This window comes from Leuciscus leuciscus (assembly GCF_965113295.1).
Source record: "Leuciscus leuciscus genome assembly, chromosome: 10".
NCBI classification, from domain to species: Eukaryota; Metazoa; Chordata; class Actinopteri; order Cypriniformes; family Leuciscidae; genus Leuciscus; species Leuciscus leuciscus.
In genome coordinates this window covers 39,790,068-39,806,135 of record NC_138734.1, presented here as the reverse complement: position 1 = coordinate 39,806,135, position 16,068 = coordinate 39,790,068, and the positions used below count along the sequence as shown (strand labels likewise).

General features: G+C 38.3%; 1 protein-coding gene across 1 annotated transcript in view; it reads right to left on the bottom strand.

The window, feature by feature from the left end:
- Positions 1-16,068, bottom strand: part of tspan18b (tetraspanin 18b) — a 40,554-nt gene that overhangs the window by 5,500 nt on the left and 18,986 nt on the right. The window contains exons 2-3 of the mRNA XM_082182625.1: positions 15,438-15,510; positions 1,850-1,945 (exon numbers count right to left, since the gene is read on the bottom strand). Of these exons, the coding sequence (XP_082038751.1) occupies positions 1,850-1,945; positions 15,438-15,440 (99 nt within the window). The 5' untranslated portion in view covers positions 15,441-15,510. The remainder of the gene's footprint in view (positions 1-1,849; positions 1,946-15,437; positions 15,511-16,068) is intronic.

The window sequence follows — 16,068 nt, the reverse complement described above, 5'->3', positions numbered from 1 at the left end:
TATTGTGCACCGCAAATTGCTGAGATGTTCGCACATTACTTGGTAAAGTGAACACAAAGGTTAACGTGCCTGCGAGCAGAGAGAGAACTAATGGGCTCTACTGCTGAAAATAAATCATTTTTGAGTAAACGGCTACTGAAAGTGAACGCTTCCCGGGAGGAGGGGGAAGGTGAATGGATAGAGGAGCATACGGAGTTTTAACAGGCGACTCAAAGACAGCCGAGTGGGGGCTGGGAAACACGGCTGCTTCTTTTGCAGCTTCCCACAATCCTCTACCTGTCAAAGTGATACCCTTCCACCATCCCGTCGGTCACAAACACACACAGATGAAGGTTTGAGCAGACACCAGACTGGTGATTAAGCATCTCAAGGTGTGTGTGTGTGTGTGTGTGTGTGTGTGTGTGTGTGTGTGTGTGTGTGTGTGTGTGTGTGTGTGTGTGTGTGTGTGTGTGTGTGTGTGTGTGTGTGTGTGTGTACGGTGGGTTTTGAGATAAGAGCCTCACACAAAAACATGTTCCTCAGTCTCTCTCTCTCTCTCTCCTGTGAGTCAAACCTGGAGTTCTTTTCATGGATGGCATTAGCAATGTGTCTGTCAAGCGGAGTCCTGTCACAGCAGCTATTTTTGTCATAAACAGATCCAATAAACAGCTTGACAGTATCACTAAATTGCTTTTGTAATAGTTTTTAGGGTTGAATTAATATGAGCAGCTGTTTTTAGCATATTAAATGGATTTCAGAGAATTATATTAGCATTTATTTGAACTAAAACAAGATATTTTATTGTTAGCGTTGCACTTACGTGTGTACATCACATCATTCTCGCTGTTGGGGAAATAATGAATTCAGTCAAAAACGAAATGAGTCCAAATCTTCCTCTGTCTATGCCAATCCCACAGTGGGCATTTACGGCGTCAACCTAGATAGATGATCAAAGAAGCACTTTCTGTCTCTTCCCCTTTCTCTCTCTCCGTCTCTTCCCCTATGTTGCTTTAACATGCTTAAACAAGTAGTTGTTCTGCCATAAATCTGTGAATCATAACAGTCTACAGGATGAACGTTGGGGGAAATATACTGTGTGAATATAAAATTCAAATTACATACTTGTGAAAAAGAAGCATATTTTTAAAAGGAGTGCTAATTATGAATAATAAACTTTAAAATATTAAGCCACAAGCTGAATTTATAGGCATTTTACATACATTTTACATACATTTTACAAATTTTACATACTTGTGAAAAAGAAGCATATTTTTAAAAGGAGTGCTAATTATGAATAATAATCTTTAAAATATTAAGCCACAAGCTGAATTTATAGGCATCATAACTCTAGTCTTCAGTGTCACATGATCCTTCAGAAATCATTCTTATGATTTTTTGTGTGGGAAATAATGCTGATAATAAATGTTTTCAGGAATCTGATAGAATGTTCAAAAGAACGGCATTTATTTGAAATACACATATTTTTTTACGTCAAAATCAATTTAATGCATCCTTGCTGAATTATTTATTGCTTTAAAAATCAAATTGACCCTAAACTTTTGAACGGTCCTGTATGTACAGTATATGAGAGCTCAAACATAAAAAACGAAATTCTGTCAAACTTTTCAAGCTTAAACTAACTGAATTAATTTGGCGGCCATCTTGGTAACACTCGCAAGCAGTTCCCGGTCCAGCTATGCTAATGTGCATTCAAGAGACAACGGACACTATCAAAAAGGTGATGGGCTGTTGAACTGAAAGGCAGTTTCTCACATTCATTTTTCTCTGAGTAGTCTGTCTCGTTCCCTTTAAACTTCTCTGGAAGATCAAATGAAAAGTGTACATCAAAGCCATACAGATAAATACTCACAAAGATAAGGAAGTTGAAGACGAACATGAGGTACTTGATGCAGCTGAGGCAGTCTCCTTCCATGCTCGTCCCCCTCGCTGAAGCCTCCCCGAGCCCCTTGGAAGAGAAACAAACATAGCGTCATCTCTGAACTTAATCTGAAACATTCACAATCCAGCCTTTCATCTACACATATTGACACTCGGCACACTAAAGCGCTCTCTTCAAACTTAAAAGGTTCACACAATTTTTTACAGCTCTGAATAAAGCATCAAAAAGAGCTTTTCAGCAAAAACCTGTATTTTAAGTGCATTCAAACTAAATAAATTCAGGGTTCCCGTGTGCATACTAAAATGGCCATACTTTTCTTTTTTAAAGGCACAGCCTCCCTTTTAGTGTAATTAATGATGAGAGGCTCTTGTGTTTCAGCAGACCATCCCTCTACCTGAAAAAGCACTCTCTAGGATGAAGGCCTATTACGGTGCCACTTTCCTTAAATGAAATGGGGCCTTTTTCATTAGTTCTCGGAGAGTGCTAACAGCCAGCACTAGCAGAAATACCCTACCATTACTCAGACAACACGAAGAGGGTGTATTACATTAGGGTGTCATCCTTAAATATATGTTTGAGTGCAGCCGCATCTCGCTGTGCAGTGCTAATACCACAAGTCTTGTTGCAACCAACAATACATGATGGATCACAAGTGTTATTAACAGATATAGTAATCATAGCAGTGAGAAATCTGTGGAGGAGAAAGGCTGGGGAAAAACACTTTTGTTGACTTGGAGCCAGAAATAGAATGTGGCTTGATGACAAGTACACTAACCATGACCTTTCTTTTTGTTTTCCCCACTTCCATCTTGTTTTCTTTGTATTTTTCCTATCTTGTCAGAAGCAATCCTATTATGCTCTGGCGGAACTTTCTCAAAAGACTTTATTTGGCTCACCCTGTGTTGTTTTTTGGCTCACCTGGTCTCACCCAATATGGTTTCCTAGAGCTCTATAGATCTTTATTGAGGAGTTAGTTCTGTGTCTGGCAACCACAAAAAAAAGTAATATAGAGCAGGTTTCAAATTAGTGACTAGAAGGGGAACAGAGAATAAATTGAGAGGAATATATAGAGACATTTAAACAAATGTACAGTATACATGCACTATACTTGTAAGGGTTATGTTTGGTTTAGTTGTCTTTCCATTTCTCTGTTTCTGTTTTTTGTGCTTCATTGCAGTTTAGTTCTGTTTCCTTTGTTACTTATGAGATCCTTGTTTGTTACTATGGTTACCTATGATTTACACCTGTGTCTTGTTTAATTGCTTGTGTTTGTATATATAGCCCTGTGTTTTTTAGTTGTCTTTTTCGCTTATTGTCTTAGCTTAGTGTGACTATGTGTTCCTGTATCTCCGCTGCTATGAGACCAGGGTATGTTAGTTTGTTTATTAAAGACTATTTAGAAAGTATTTTTAATTTGTGCATGTTGGACACTACCTGACAACACACACACACACACACACACTTATACAAATAAATATTTATATAAAAGGTATTTAGTAAAGTTTATAAAGGAAATAAAAAATGTCTTTGTAATATGACACTTAATAGTAATAATCCTTCACTTCCCAAAGAAATATAGAAAGTGTTTAATAAATCCTTTCAATTAAACTGAAGGCCCTAGTTTCAAACGTGTCAGAAAAGTGCTTATAGCACCCAGAGGGCAATTAGTGTTTTAATTACCCTCATTCTTAATAAAGGCCGAACCACAGGGTTTTAATTAGGGTTTGCATAGATTAAAGCTTTCATTAGTAGCATCTGATGACCCCTATTGCGTAATTCGATTGTTCTTTGCAGGTCGGCACAACCATTAGCATCTGGACGTGGGAGCGCGGGCAGAGAACTGCGTAAAAGCTTTAAAAATGTGGGCCTGCAAAATTTGGATCCACATCTGAGAAGCCGTTTCTCTGGTTATGTGTAAAAACTTGCTTGCTGAGTGCGAGAGACCAACACACTCCCAGTTGGAGCGCACTGGTGTAAAGCATCTTGGATGCCAGTATAAATCAAACTGCCTGCGGATCGGGGCTGGCTGTGGAGAAAGTGCAGAATAAACAGGGAATTTTCCCAAGACTCCCACAGCACTGCAGTCATCATCAATCAAACATACATAGCTACATATAACAGAAAGGTCCGCAGTGAAACTACAGTACATGCTCGTTGCGCCACATTTCTGCAGTCCAAAGAGCTTCAGTGGTGATACACACAAAGCCAACAACATGATCAAGACTCATTATTCCAAAGCATGGGGTCTCTGATAATGAGACCAAAAGCACAGTTTGGTTGTTTAGGTTCCAAGACTCGTCTTTGTAGTCTCACACACAACGAAAACAGAAACACACATCCATCAAATATCTAAAGCAAAGCAAAAGTGCATGAGGGCAGATCAATAGCATGTGTGGATATGAAAAGAGACAGTTGCTTGTTGCTCTCATACATTAGTTGACACGTACACAGTCAGCATCCACAGAAAGAAACAAACATTCCCTACCCCCACTATCGCATGAGACTAAACCCATACAACTCTTTTCATGTGATACACACTCACAAACACAAAATCTTCTATTTTTGCTTTACTGACCTAAAATCTAGAGCGAAAATAATTCCAGTTGCTAATATTTATATATAATAAAAAACGCACATATACCATCTCAAATTAACAGCAAAAATGTAGATAAGAGCTTACATTTCGAAGGGAAATATTTTCATGAATGTGTTTTAGATTCACAACCTCAATAATGATCCCTTCACTGTAGGGTTTCTATCCAGGAAATGTTGGTAGTTACTATAAAGATTCACAAGTAGAGGTCAATTGTAAGGCGCTCATTAGTGCTATTGTTTTTCATCCGTGTAAACTTTTCATTTCTGCAGTGCAGAGATTGAATGCTTATGCAAATCAGTTTTTTTTTTGTTGCATTAATAACATTTTTCTTTTTATTCTGTGCAAACTTTGCATTTCTGCAATTCAGAGATATACAGAGAATACTTATGCAAACCAGTTCTATTTCTGCAAAGAATATTTTCTAAAATAAGACAATGGTACATTACAATACTTTGAAGGTTTCATATTTAAATATATATTTAATATACATGCTTTTCTAGTATTGAGTCGGAAGAGGTGTGCTATTACTTACGTAAATGCAATGCAAAAAATGCAAATGTAAACCTTAGATTTCAGCCTTTAAAACCGTTTTAAAGAAAATGGAAAAGTTAAAATTATAAATAATAATTTTTTCCATATAAAGACCAATTCACACTGAAACGACAGGCGCAGACAAACAGCGAAAGTCACCAGAACAGCAAAGACCAGAACAAGCACTTCCAACTTCCAAGACCAACAAACGCAGATTCATCATGTTCAATCGGCGAAAACAACAGATTCCGACGAGGGTAACACATTGATCCGATAAAACCTGACAAAGTGTCTGTCACCGTCCGTTGGTGCAGTGTGAACTGGCCCTATAATAGGTCTCAACAAAAATGCCAGACAGGCTGATTGAAAATGCAAATTCACTCTCTGACAGTAGGTGGCGCTTACAGAAAAGCCGAAATACAGCAGTTACTGTTGTTACACAAAGCATCACTGGCTTATTAACACCACATTATTATGCATTATACAGAGGTAAGGTGAAAAGAAAATGCCATGGATACAGTTATTTGTTTTCAGAGATACGTTCATATAAAGCCACTCACCCACACACAAATAAAAGCATCCTAGCAATGGTCTAGAAACTAGAGAGCACCGAGAACACCTTAGCAACTGCACAGCAACACCCACAACATCCTTGCATCGTTGCTGAGAGTTCAAAGGAAATTACCACGCCCACATCTATCAGAAAATTAAGTCACTTATTCTCTCTGAGGTTTCTTTTTGAAAACCATACTTTAACAAACAGGTTGAAGAGACTCTCCTTGGGGTTGACACTTTTAACTTGATTAATCCACTGTCCGCTTTAGTCATTCTTACCCTGCTAACTGGGACAAGATCATTAGCTCAAGGACAAGGACACTGTGTGCTGGTCAGCCTTCCCCCATCAGCCATGAGCTTGCATACATAAAGAGCAATAAAGCATGAAACACAGGATTCACAAGAACACTGAACTTCTTCACCCTCAGTGAATAAGATGACTCCTAATTGTTCTATTCAATGCACAGCTTGAATAGCTAGTCACAACTACACTATGTATATGTGAGTGTGTGTGTGCGTACATCAATAGTGCACCATTTAAGGGAATTTAGCCAATCTAATTGTCCATGTAGGCATTTTTATAATACATGTGGAACTGGATAACATGCTAGCTGAGACTGAATACAGTGCCGGGGAAGGGGCATGACAGCATGGTCAACCCAGCAGGCATATAAAGTACCTTAATGAACCTCCAATTTGGGCAGAATAAGTCACATGCTTCTCAGCTTTAGAGTCTGCAAAAGCTAATGTAGCAACAATATGTTCATGAAGACAGTTACCCCACATATACAAGGGAACATACTATAGTAATGACTAATTGCCATATTTGGCTGTATAATTAATGAAAACTGTAGTCTATAATGAGCCTAAAGCTTTTAGTGGTTCATCAGTGATCATTTGGATAGGACAAGTGATAAGAACCAATGGATTTCTTGTCCTTTGAAGGAGAATTTAAATGTTGAATTGGGCACAAAAGGCCTGCAGTGCCAAAGCTCACTCACCAGACCAGCTGACTCATACACAATGACCTGATTTAGATTTAGAGAAAGCCTCCAGTGAAACAGAAAAATTACTTCTTGATGAGATTCAGAAAACAGCACAATCGCCAGTGTAATGTTACTTTTAAACAAAAATTCAATAAACAAGAAGCAGTTAATATTTTGTAACTTACACTTTAAGCCCAATGTCGCCAGTTACTTTGTTTTTGCTCAGCCAACGCAAATCCAAACAAAGCACCACCAAGCAACACACAGTTCCTGAATGAATTGTCATTTATGAACAAATTGGCTGAATGAATGATTCAATGACTCACTCATAAAGAGCATATCTGCATCTAAAAATCACATACTCTCTGAGTAGGTACTTTTTTAAATAAGTACGTACCTCGTCCTTGTCATGTGACCTATCAACGTCATTTGCGTTGCTTCACTGCCATTCACAACTCCGCTCCCATGGCCTCATGGGATAGTAAACTGTCCATTCGATGCATACTTCAGAATCTCGCCAGAAGTAGTGGGTCATACCTACTGTTTTATGAATACTATGAATTTGGACATAATACTCTTTTCACATATTGTATAGTATGCAAATTTTTAATGCAGCCTGTCAACTGTTTAGTTCCTGAGCTACTCTGCTTTTTTTTTTAACTAGGTCTAATTGTTGATAGAAAGAATTAGGGGTGTTGCGATATACCGGTATTGACGATAACTAATATTTAAAATGAATAGTTCACATATGATAATACCACATGCAGACACAGATATTTTGACTAATTAAACACCAAACTAATTAAATTACACCATTGCGACAGTATATGGTTTAACTGTGTTCTCCAAGCCATCTCGGGTATTTTCGTAAGGGTAATGTATTAATAATGCAATGGCAATCAACATAGCTTTTATCACAGAGAATACTATAAAATAAAATAATTTTTGCCACATTCTGTGATAAGAAGCCAAATCAGTTCACAGAAGGAAGTTATTTCAAACAGGTTGCCATGTGATTCTTCAGAAAAAAACAAAATAAAAAAAATAAAAATAAAGATGAATATGATTGATAGCATTATTTATTTTTTAAAGATTTCTATATATATTGTGATATATCGTTATCCTGAATTATTTTGACGATAATAGTGTAGTGAAAAATCTGATATTTTGACAGCCCTAAAATGAATCATACATTTAGACAGTCCAGTGTTTTTTGTTTTTGTTTTACAAATTGCTTGGTTGAATGAGGATGCAATGACTCACTCATAAAGACTTATTTCATTCCTAAATGCATCAACATTTTTGAACCAACTGGTTGAATGATTAACTTGAATGATTAACTCACTGACTCACTCAAAAGACAGTCAGTTGTCACTTACAGACTGTTGCATAACAGTAATTATTATTCAAGTGAACTACATTTACAATGATACTGGTTACTGAGCATCTCATATGAGATTGTGTGTAATAAGCTTTCTGAAATGTTCTGCAGTGAGGAATGGAGTTCATTACAGAGATCATTGTTAAGATGCAGGTGCAGGTTTCAGATGAATAAAGCCACTTCATCTTTGTCAGTAGGTCAGTGAATGCTGCATTCACTGAGGAGAGAAACCCAGTGGAATTGGGAAACGGTCAGCGCCGGCCAAGTAAAGAAAATTAACGAGGAAAACTATCGAAAATTGCCAACCAGCAACTTCTTCTATGAGTTATGAATGCCAAGCAATTCAATATAATGAATTTACTACTCAAATGCTGAATGAGGTCGATACAAAACTTAATTTCACATACATACTAAGCAGGAAAAAAATCTTTGTTGTTAAATAAAATAACACTGTTTAAATGCTTCTGCAATCCATATACTTGTATCTGCTTCTCTGGTGAAGTTATCAATCCCCGATGGAGAAGATCATTATCTCAGCAAGATCGATAAGACATTGATCGGTTGAAGTCCTTCGTCTTTTGTCTTCAGAGCCTCTTTCTGTCTTTCAACAGTGTGGATTCCTCATCACACGGTGAGTGTGATCATATCAACACTAGTTAGGGATTTCCCAAGGCACTGGACTTTCCCTTTTTATTAAATTAAACCTTAAGTCACTAGTACAGAGTAAGTGGTTATTTAGCTAACACTCTTATTCTTTCTTACCATTTATTATTATTTCTTATTATTAATATATCTGCCAAGTTGCGTGCTTTTAAAACGTTTATTTTGTGTTCTTACCCTTTAAGTAGAACGTCATATTTTTGGTCTTGAAAGAGAAGTTGCACAATAATTTCCTTGGTAAATCAAAAACATCCCACAGCGCATAAGAATCTGATATAAGCCGAGCAATAAATGTCCAAAAGTGAATGAATTTCCATTTAGGGAATGTTCCCAGGAACTTTGAACCTCAAAACCTCAAATAAAATGGAAGAAAACATTTTACACAACTAAAATCCCATTACAATGGATCTCTGTCTTCATCATCTGGCTAAAGATACAGCATGTTTACTAGCACAGGAATAGAGAACATTTCACTGACTGTTTGACTGTTGGTGACACAAAAGCAATTGTTGGTGATGCAAAAAAAGTTTTTAACGGTATGCAAATGAGTAACAACGTGTGGGAATGCAGACAGTTATTCGCCATATAATACCACAACCAATTATAAATGGCTTCCAGAAACCAACAGTACAGCTATTTAATCGCTGTCAGTGAGAACAGTTACCCGTGATTTAGTGTAGGTCAGTTTGTTTCCTATAAACATTGACGGTCAAGCTGACCTGACCTATAGAGTAAGATTGGCATTAGTGCTGAATTGTTATGTGAAGGGAGAAACACATATGGACAGTTTGACCACAAACACTGTGTTCGGCATGTCAACACAAAATAATCAAAAGTCCACAAGATCTCCCACAGGGTAAATATCTTCTCCCCTCTTTCTCACCTCTTCTCAAACGTCTCACAAACTCAAGAACGTACAGTTCAAACAGTACACTCCTCCACACTTAAGCTCTGAAGTTCATGTCTTGGCTGATTTTGGAAGCAGGAAAAAAGCTAAAGAGAGAGAAATATCACAACTAACAAATAAATATGTTCTAAGAACATTTTGTTAACATTCCCATTAAGCTATGAAAACGTTATTTGTGAATATTCCCTGAATGGTCAAAACATCCAGTTTATATATATATATATATATATATATATATATATATATATATATATATATATATATATATATATATATATGTTTTTTCAATGTTAATGGAATATTCCATTTTATCATTTTACAAACATTCCGGGAACGTTACTTTTGAATGTTTTCTAAACATTCTAAAACAAGTAGTAACATTTAAAAATGTTAGATGAACATCCAACTAAAAAATGTTCCCTGAAAGATGAATAATGTTTTTGTGCTAATGTTTTGAGAACATTAAAGACCAGATATATTTGAATGAACATTCGATTTAATGTTACTGGAAGAATGTGTGTTCATAACTTTGAAAGAACCTTGCCAGAATGTTAGCCAAAGTCCTGAGAACATTCCCTGTTAGCTGGCTCATAAATATGAATAAATATGACTTCAAACATGGAGAGATTTCAGCATATTTTTATGACAGATTCCCCAATCTAAGTTGAAATGGTGGGGGTTGGGATAGGTGGACAGCTCTTTGTTTCTAGACGGGTGTCTGGCGTTCCTACTTAACACCAGTTCCTGTCAGAGCAAACACGGAAAGCAGCAGCCTTCTGCAGATGGAGCACAGCTTGGACTAGCGTTTGTCTAATGAGTGATCACTCACAGGCCTGTCAAACATGCCATCTGGAGGAGGACCTCTGGTCTGCCGTGAAATATGGAGTTTGTTGACGCTCCGTGTTGAATCAGTCCCTTAGTGCATATGTTTGGTGATGACAGCCATAAACATAATTGCAGACAGAAGATGACAGTGATATAGTTATTAGAAAATACAGGGGAATTTAGTCTTGGTATGCATTATGGTATGGTAATGTATAATTACTCTATTAGGAGGAAGCATTCCTTTAAGAAACATTACATTTCTGGAGCATTTGTGCCACAATAAACATCTTAACTCAAATCATGTGCTTCTCAGGAGACAAAGAGCTCACAGAAAGACTTTATTATACAGACTTACTGTATGATGAAAGATGTTCTAAATAGGAAAAAGCTCCCAGAATCTCCACTGTACACAATAAAAAGGATAAAAATGTCTTATTCGGTTTTTAATCCACTGACATCATTTTCCACTTGAACATATACATATATACATATGGTGCTTTTCCACTGCATGGTACGGCTCGGTACGGCTCACTTTTGGGGGGTTTTCCACTGTGTACAGTAGTACCTGCAACTTTTTTTAGTACCACCTCAGTTGAGGTTCCAAGCGAGCCGTACCGATACTAAAATGTGACGTGTAAGCACTGCAGATCACTGATTGGTCAGAGAGATTCGTCACTACCAGCGCCATTGGATTTGCGACACGAGACACCAAACCCGCTAGATTTAGATAGTCAGCACCAGCCACCGCAGTATCATCATTTGTTCGCACAACTTGAAAAAAGAAATGGCTGTATCGTGGTCAGTGGACGAGGTGGCGGCGTAACTGTAATGATCAGTCTATAGACCTTATGTAGCCCCGCCCCTTTTCAGCGCTGCGCTCGTTGTCTTTTGACTTCCGGTCTGTATTTTCACAGCGATTTTGCGTGTTTATTAAAGGGATACTCCACTTTTTTTGGAAATAGGCTCATTTTACAACTCCCCCAGAGTTAAACAGTTGAGTTTTACCGTTTTCGAATCCATTCAGCCGATCTCCGGGTCTGGGGGTCCCACTTTTAGCATAGCTTAGCATAATGAATTGATCCGGACAAGACCATTAGCATCTCTCTCAAAAAAATTAACAAAGAGTTTCGATATTTTTCCTATTTAAAACTTGACTCTTCTGTAGTTACATTGTGTACTAAGACCGACGGAAAATGAAAAGTTGCGATTTTCTAGGCTGATATGGCTAGGAACTATACTCTCATTCCTGCGTAATAATCAAGAAACTTTCCTGCCGTACCATGAGTGCAGCAGGCGTAATGATATGACGCAGCGCCTGATAATAGTCCCCAGCTCGGTAGCCTATTATCAGGCGGCATGCGCAGTGTCATATCATTACATCATTGTAAAATCTTCCCAGTCGACTGACATTTGTTAAGATTAGATTAGATTAGATTCAACTTTATTGTCATTACACAAGTACAGGTACAAGGCAACGAAATGCAGTTTAGGTCTAAGCAGAAGTGCAATAGCAGCAAGTGCAGGATATACAGTGGTTCCATAAGTGCAGAACATGGATATGTACTGAATAAATATAGAGTTGAATACTATTATAAACAAAAATTTACAGATAGATTTGTCCTATGAATATAATATACAGATAACTATTACTGTGAACAGAATTTACAGCTAGATATGTACTGAATATAATATACAGATGGCTATTACTATAAACAGAATTTTTACAGATAGATATGTACTGAATATAATATACAGATGACTGTTACTATAAACAGAATTTTACAGATAGATATGTACTATGAATATATATACAGATGGGTGTTACTATAAACAGAATGTGAGCATAATATACAGATGGCTATTACTATAAACAGAATTTTACAAATAGATATATGTATAAGTTAGGCTAAAATGAGCAGTATAACAATGGATTTAAAGTAGTGCAAATAAAGTTTGGACAGAAGCTATCCGAGTGAAAGTGCAGTGGAAAGTAATTGCATATTACAGTTAAAGTACGGTATTGCAAATGTATATGTAAACAGTCGGTACTGTAAATAAACAGTCGGCAGTGCAAATTGAGCATATTCCAGTCAAGGTAGTAGTGCAAGATGCATATGTAAACAGTTGTTTCTGTAATAACAGTCAGCAGTGCAAATGAACATTATAGTATTGCAAATAACAAAATGGAGGCAGGTGTGAGGAGGGAGAGGAGAGTCAATCAGTATATGAGGGGAGTGGGATCAATGAGGGTTAGAGTTTAATAAAGAGACAGCTCTGGGGAAAAAACTGTTCTTTAGTCTGCTGGTCCTGGTCCGGAGGCACCTGAAACGCCTGCCGGAGGGCAGGAGAGAAAACAGTCTGTGGGCTGGGTGAGAGGAGTCCTTAAGGATGCTGCGAGCTCTATGCAGACAGCGTTTCCTCTGGATGTGCTCGATGGCAGGTAGTGGAGTCCCAGTGATGCGCTGGGCGGTTTTCACCACCCGCTGCAGTGCCTTGCGCTCTGCAACAGAACAGCTCCCATACCACACTGTAGCACAGTTGGTCAGGATGCTTTCTATTGCACAGCGATAGAAGTTCACCAGGATAGTGGAGGAAAGCTGATTCTTCCTCAGTGTCCTCAGGAAGAAAAGGCGCTGGTGAGCCTTCTTGACCAGGCTGGAGGTGTTGGTTGTCCAGGTCATGTCCGCCGAGATGTGGGTCCCCAGGAACTTGAAACTGGAGACACGCTCAACAGCCATTCCATTGATGTGGATGGTGTCGTGTGTGCCTCTTGACACTTTCCTGAAGTCCACGATGAGCTCCTTCGTTTTGGTGGTGTTGAGGAGCTGGTTATTTTCAGTGGCTATTAACTTAGTTGGGATGACAGTGTTGAATGCTGAGCTGAAGTCAACAAACAGCATGCGTGCATAAGTGTTCTTATTGTCCAGATGTGTGAGCACAGAGTGCAGTGCCATGGAAACTGCATCCTCTGTGCTCCTATTGCTACGGTAGGCAAACTGGTGTGAGTCCAATGTGGATGGAAGAGAGTCTTTTAGGTGTGCCAGGACGTCTGCTTTAAACATCACAGTCCTCATGATAACTTTCGTTAACTTTGCATTAAGTAAATCCACTTCAAAAGTTAATTACTCCTGGACAGCAATGCCATAGAAATATACAGAGCGACCGCAAAAACGGAAGTTCAAAGACAATATTCTAAAGATGGCGGCGCCCTCGTTTCTCTGGCGCATAAGGTCTATAATCCCACCAACCTTGAAGCTGTACTAAACTGCAGTGGAAAAGCAAACCGAGCCAAAGTAAAGCGAGTCGAGTCGAGTCGAGCCGAGTCATCCCACGCAGTGGAAAAGTGCCTATAATATACAGCATAACTTCCCCTTGCTTTTCCCCTGACAAGTATCTCAGAGAATCATAAATTAACAGAATTAAATGTATTTTGAGCTCCTTCAGTGAACACATGATGAAAGTGAAAATATTGTTGCGCAAATTCAGAAATTACAGGCGCAATAAGTGGCCACTTGAGAGCTCCAATCTCCAGAAAGCATTGTTATAGATGGATGGTGTGCAGATGATTATTATGGAGAGTTATAAAAACCATCTGTTATAAAGCACCATCAGTTTAACTTGAAAAACTGTGTTTGTCGCATCTACAAATTGCAGTAAGCACAAGATTGCCGATATTCATTTCCATCTTTGCAGATGCTTTCTTTACCAAAGCAACTTAAACGGCACAAAGGGCATAAATAAAAGTCAAACCACAAATCTTCATCAACATTTTGCTTATTTGGCATTTGAGGGTGGGCTTTCATGGGGTGAACGGAGCATCTGATGCATCTCTGTCAGCGGGACCTTTAACTTTGAGCACCGCGTATGTGTGTTGCTGGTATGTGTGTGGAATCTTAATGCACTGAATTTTTATGCAAATCAGTTCCCCACAAAGACCGGCTCCCAGCCATGACAGAGAGAAATAATAGATTCTGCTTCAGTATAAGACAATCACCTCCCTGCTGCTGACAGTGTCACAATGGCTTTGTGCACCAACAGCCCTCCGCCAGCCAAACAACGCTGTCAACAAGATGATTTCACTGCATTTCCACTCACTTCATTTTTTTGCGAAGCATTTCTTTCTTAATGAAGCTATCTGCTGGATATGCTGCGAGAAAAGTGTACTGTGTGGACAAGGCTGGAAAATGACTTCCATGTGCATGGACTGGATTCATGTTGTATTGACTGATGAATTTACAAAGCAATTAATATGTATGGCCAAATCTCATCTATACTGGTAACAGGCCAGAGGTATTGATTATGATTATCATAGTGGTGAAGAGAAAACACATTCCTAAGCACAAAGAGAGCATGTACATAATGCAGAATACACAAACTACTGTAAATTTGCATTTGGAGGCACGGTTATAAGGGAATAGTTAAAAGGAACAAGAAATTCTCAAGAATCATTATTCGCATTTTTCCTATAGAATTTGGCAATATTTGTCAAACTCAAAAAATTATTTAAAAAACATCATAAAAAGAACCATAAATATAGATCGTAAGAGTCTTTTGAAGTCATGTCACATGTGTGAAGAACAAGTTCTTATTCACTTAAACATTTTCTTTGACACCAAATACCTTTGTGTTTGAATATACAGAGAGTGAAATCTAAGCGTTGTAGAAAACTGGAAATATTTTCAGTGAATTATAAGATAAATTTCAGTCTTTTCTTTACACAGAGATATGGACAGTTCTATGGACAGCATTTATGGTACTTTGTGTGATACACTATGAGTGTATGAGTGTGTGTGTGTGTGTGTGTGTGTGTGTGTGTGTGTGTGTGTGTGTGTGTGTGTGTGTGTGTGTGTGTGTGTGTGTGTGTGTGTGTGTGTGTGTGTGTGTGTGTGTGTGTGTGTGTGTGTGTGTGTGTGTGTGTGTGTGTGTGTGTGTGTGCGCTTGTACATAGGGTTCATGAGGACACAAATGTGTATAATGGCATGGGTATCACGACGTAAACATGGTTTATGAGTTTAGAACCGAATGAGGGTGAGTAAATAATGACAGGATTTTCATTTTGTTGAACTATCCCTTTAAGAACACACAGACTGTCTATGTTAATAAGCAAAAGCACCTACCATGAGTTCTTTGATGTAGTTCAGGATTCAGGTCAAACGATAATGCGTCTATGCTCCTTCTTTCCGTCTGTTACTGTTGAAAAGAAACACAACCAGAGGTCATGGCACATATTTAAAGGCACCAAACAAACAGCTACGAGAATCCATATCCACAAAAGCACAATAAAACATGCAAGACAGAGAAAAAGCAGCACTCCTCCACACTGAAGACTCAGAGGAGAGCTTGGCACAGGGCAAGTTGTAAGTACGAATCTTGGAGTGCGACGAGATTGAGGATTCATTATTGATGGCATTCCCTGTGGTGCACTACTCTGAAACAGCATGTGCGTGAATTTTTCACTTTGCAGCTTCAGTAAAGAAATGAACTGGGACAGAATGAGCATCACACTAGCTTTAATCAAACTAAACCCACTACTGAAGCAGGTGAAATATTAATGGCTGTTGTAACTTATCAGATCCGTTGCTTGGTTAATTGCTCTTTATTGTTCGACGCCAAACTGATTGCATTTTGCCTGTTATGCTCGGTGCTACTAATCTTGATTAGTGTCTGAGGTCATGAATAATTTATTAGAAACAGCATTCCTTGGTAATTACCTGTAGCTGATTCTCACTGTTGGAGACGATCACCAAC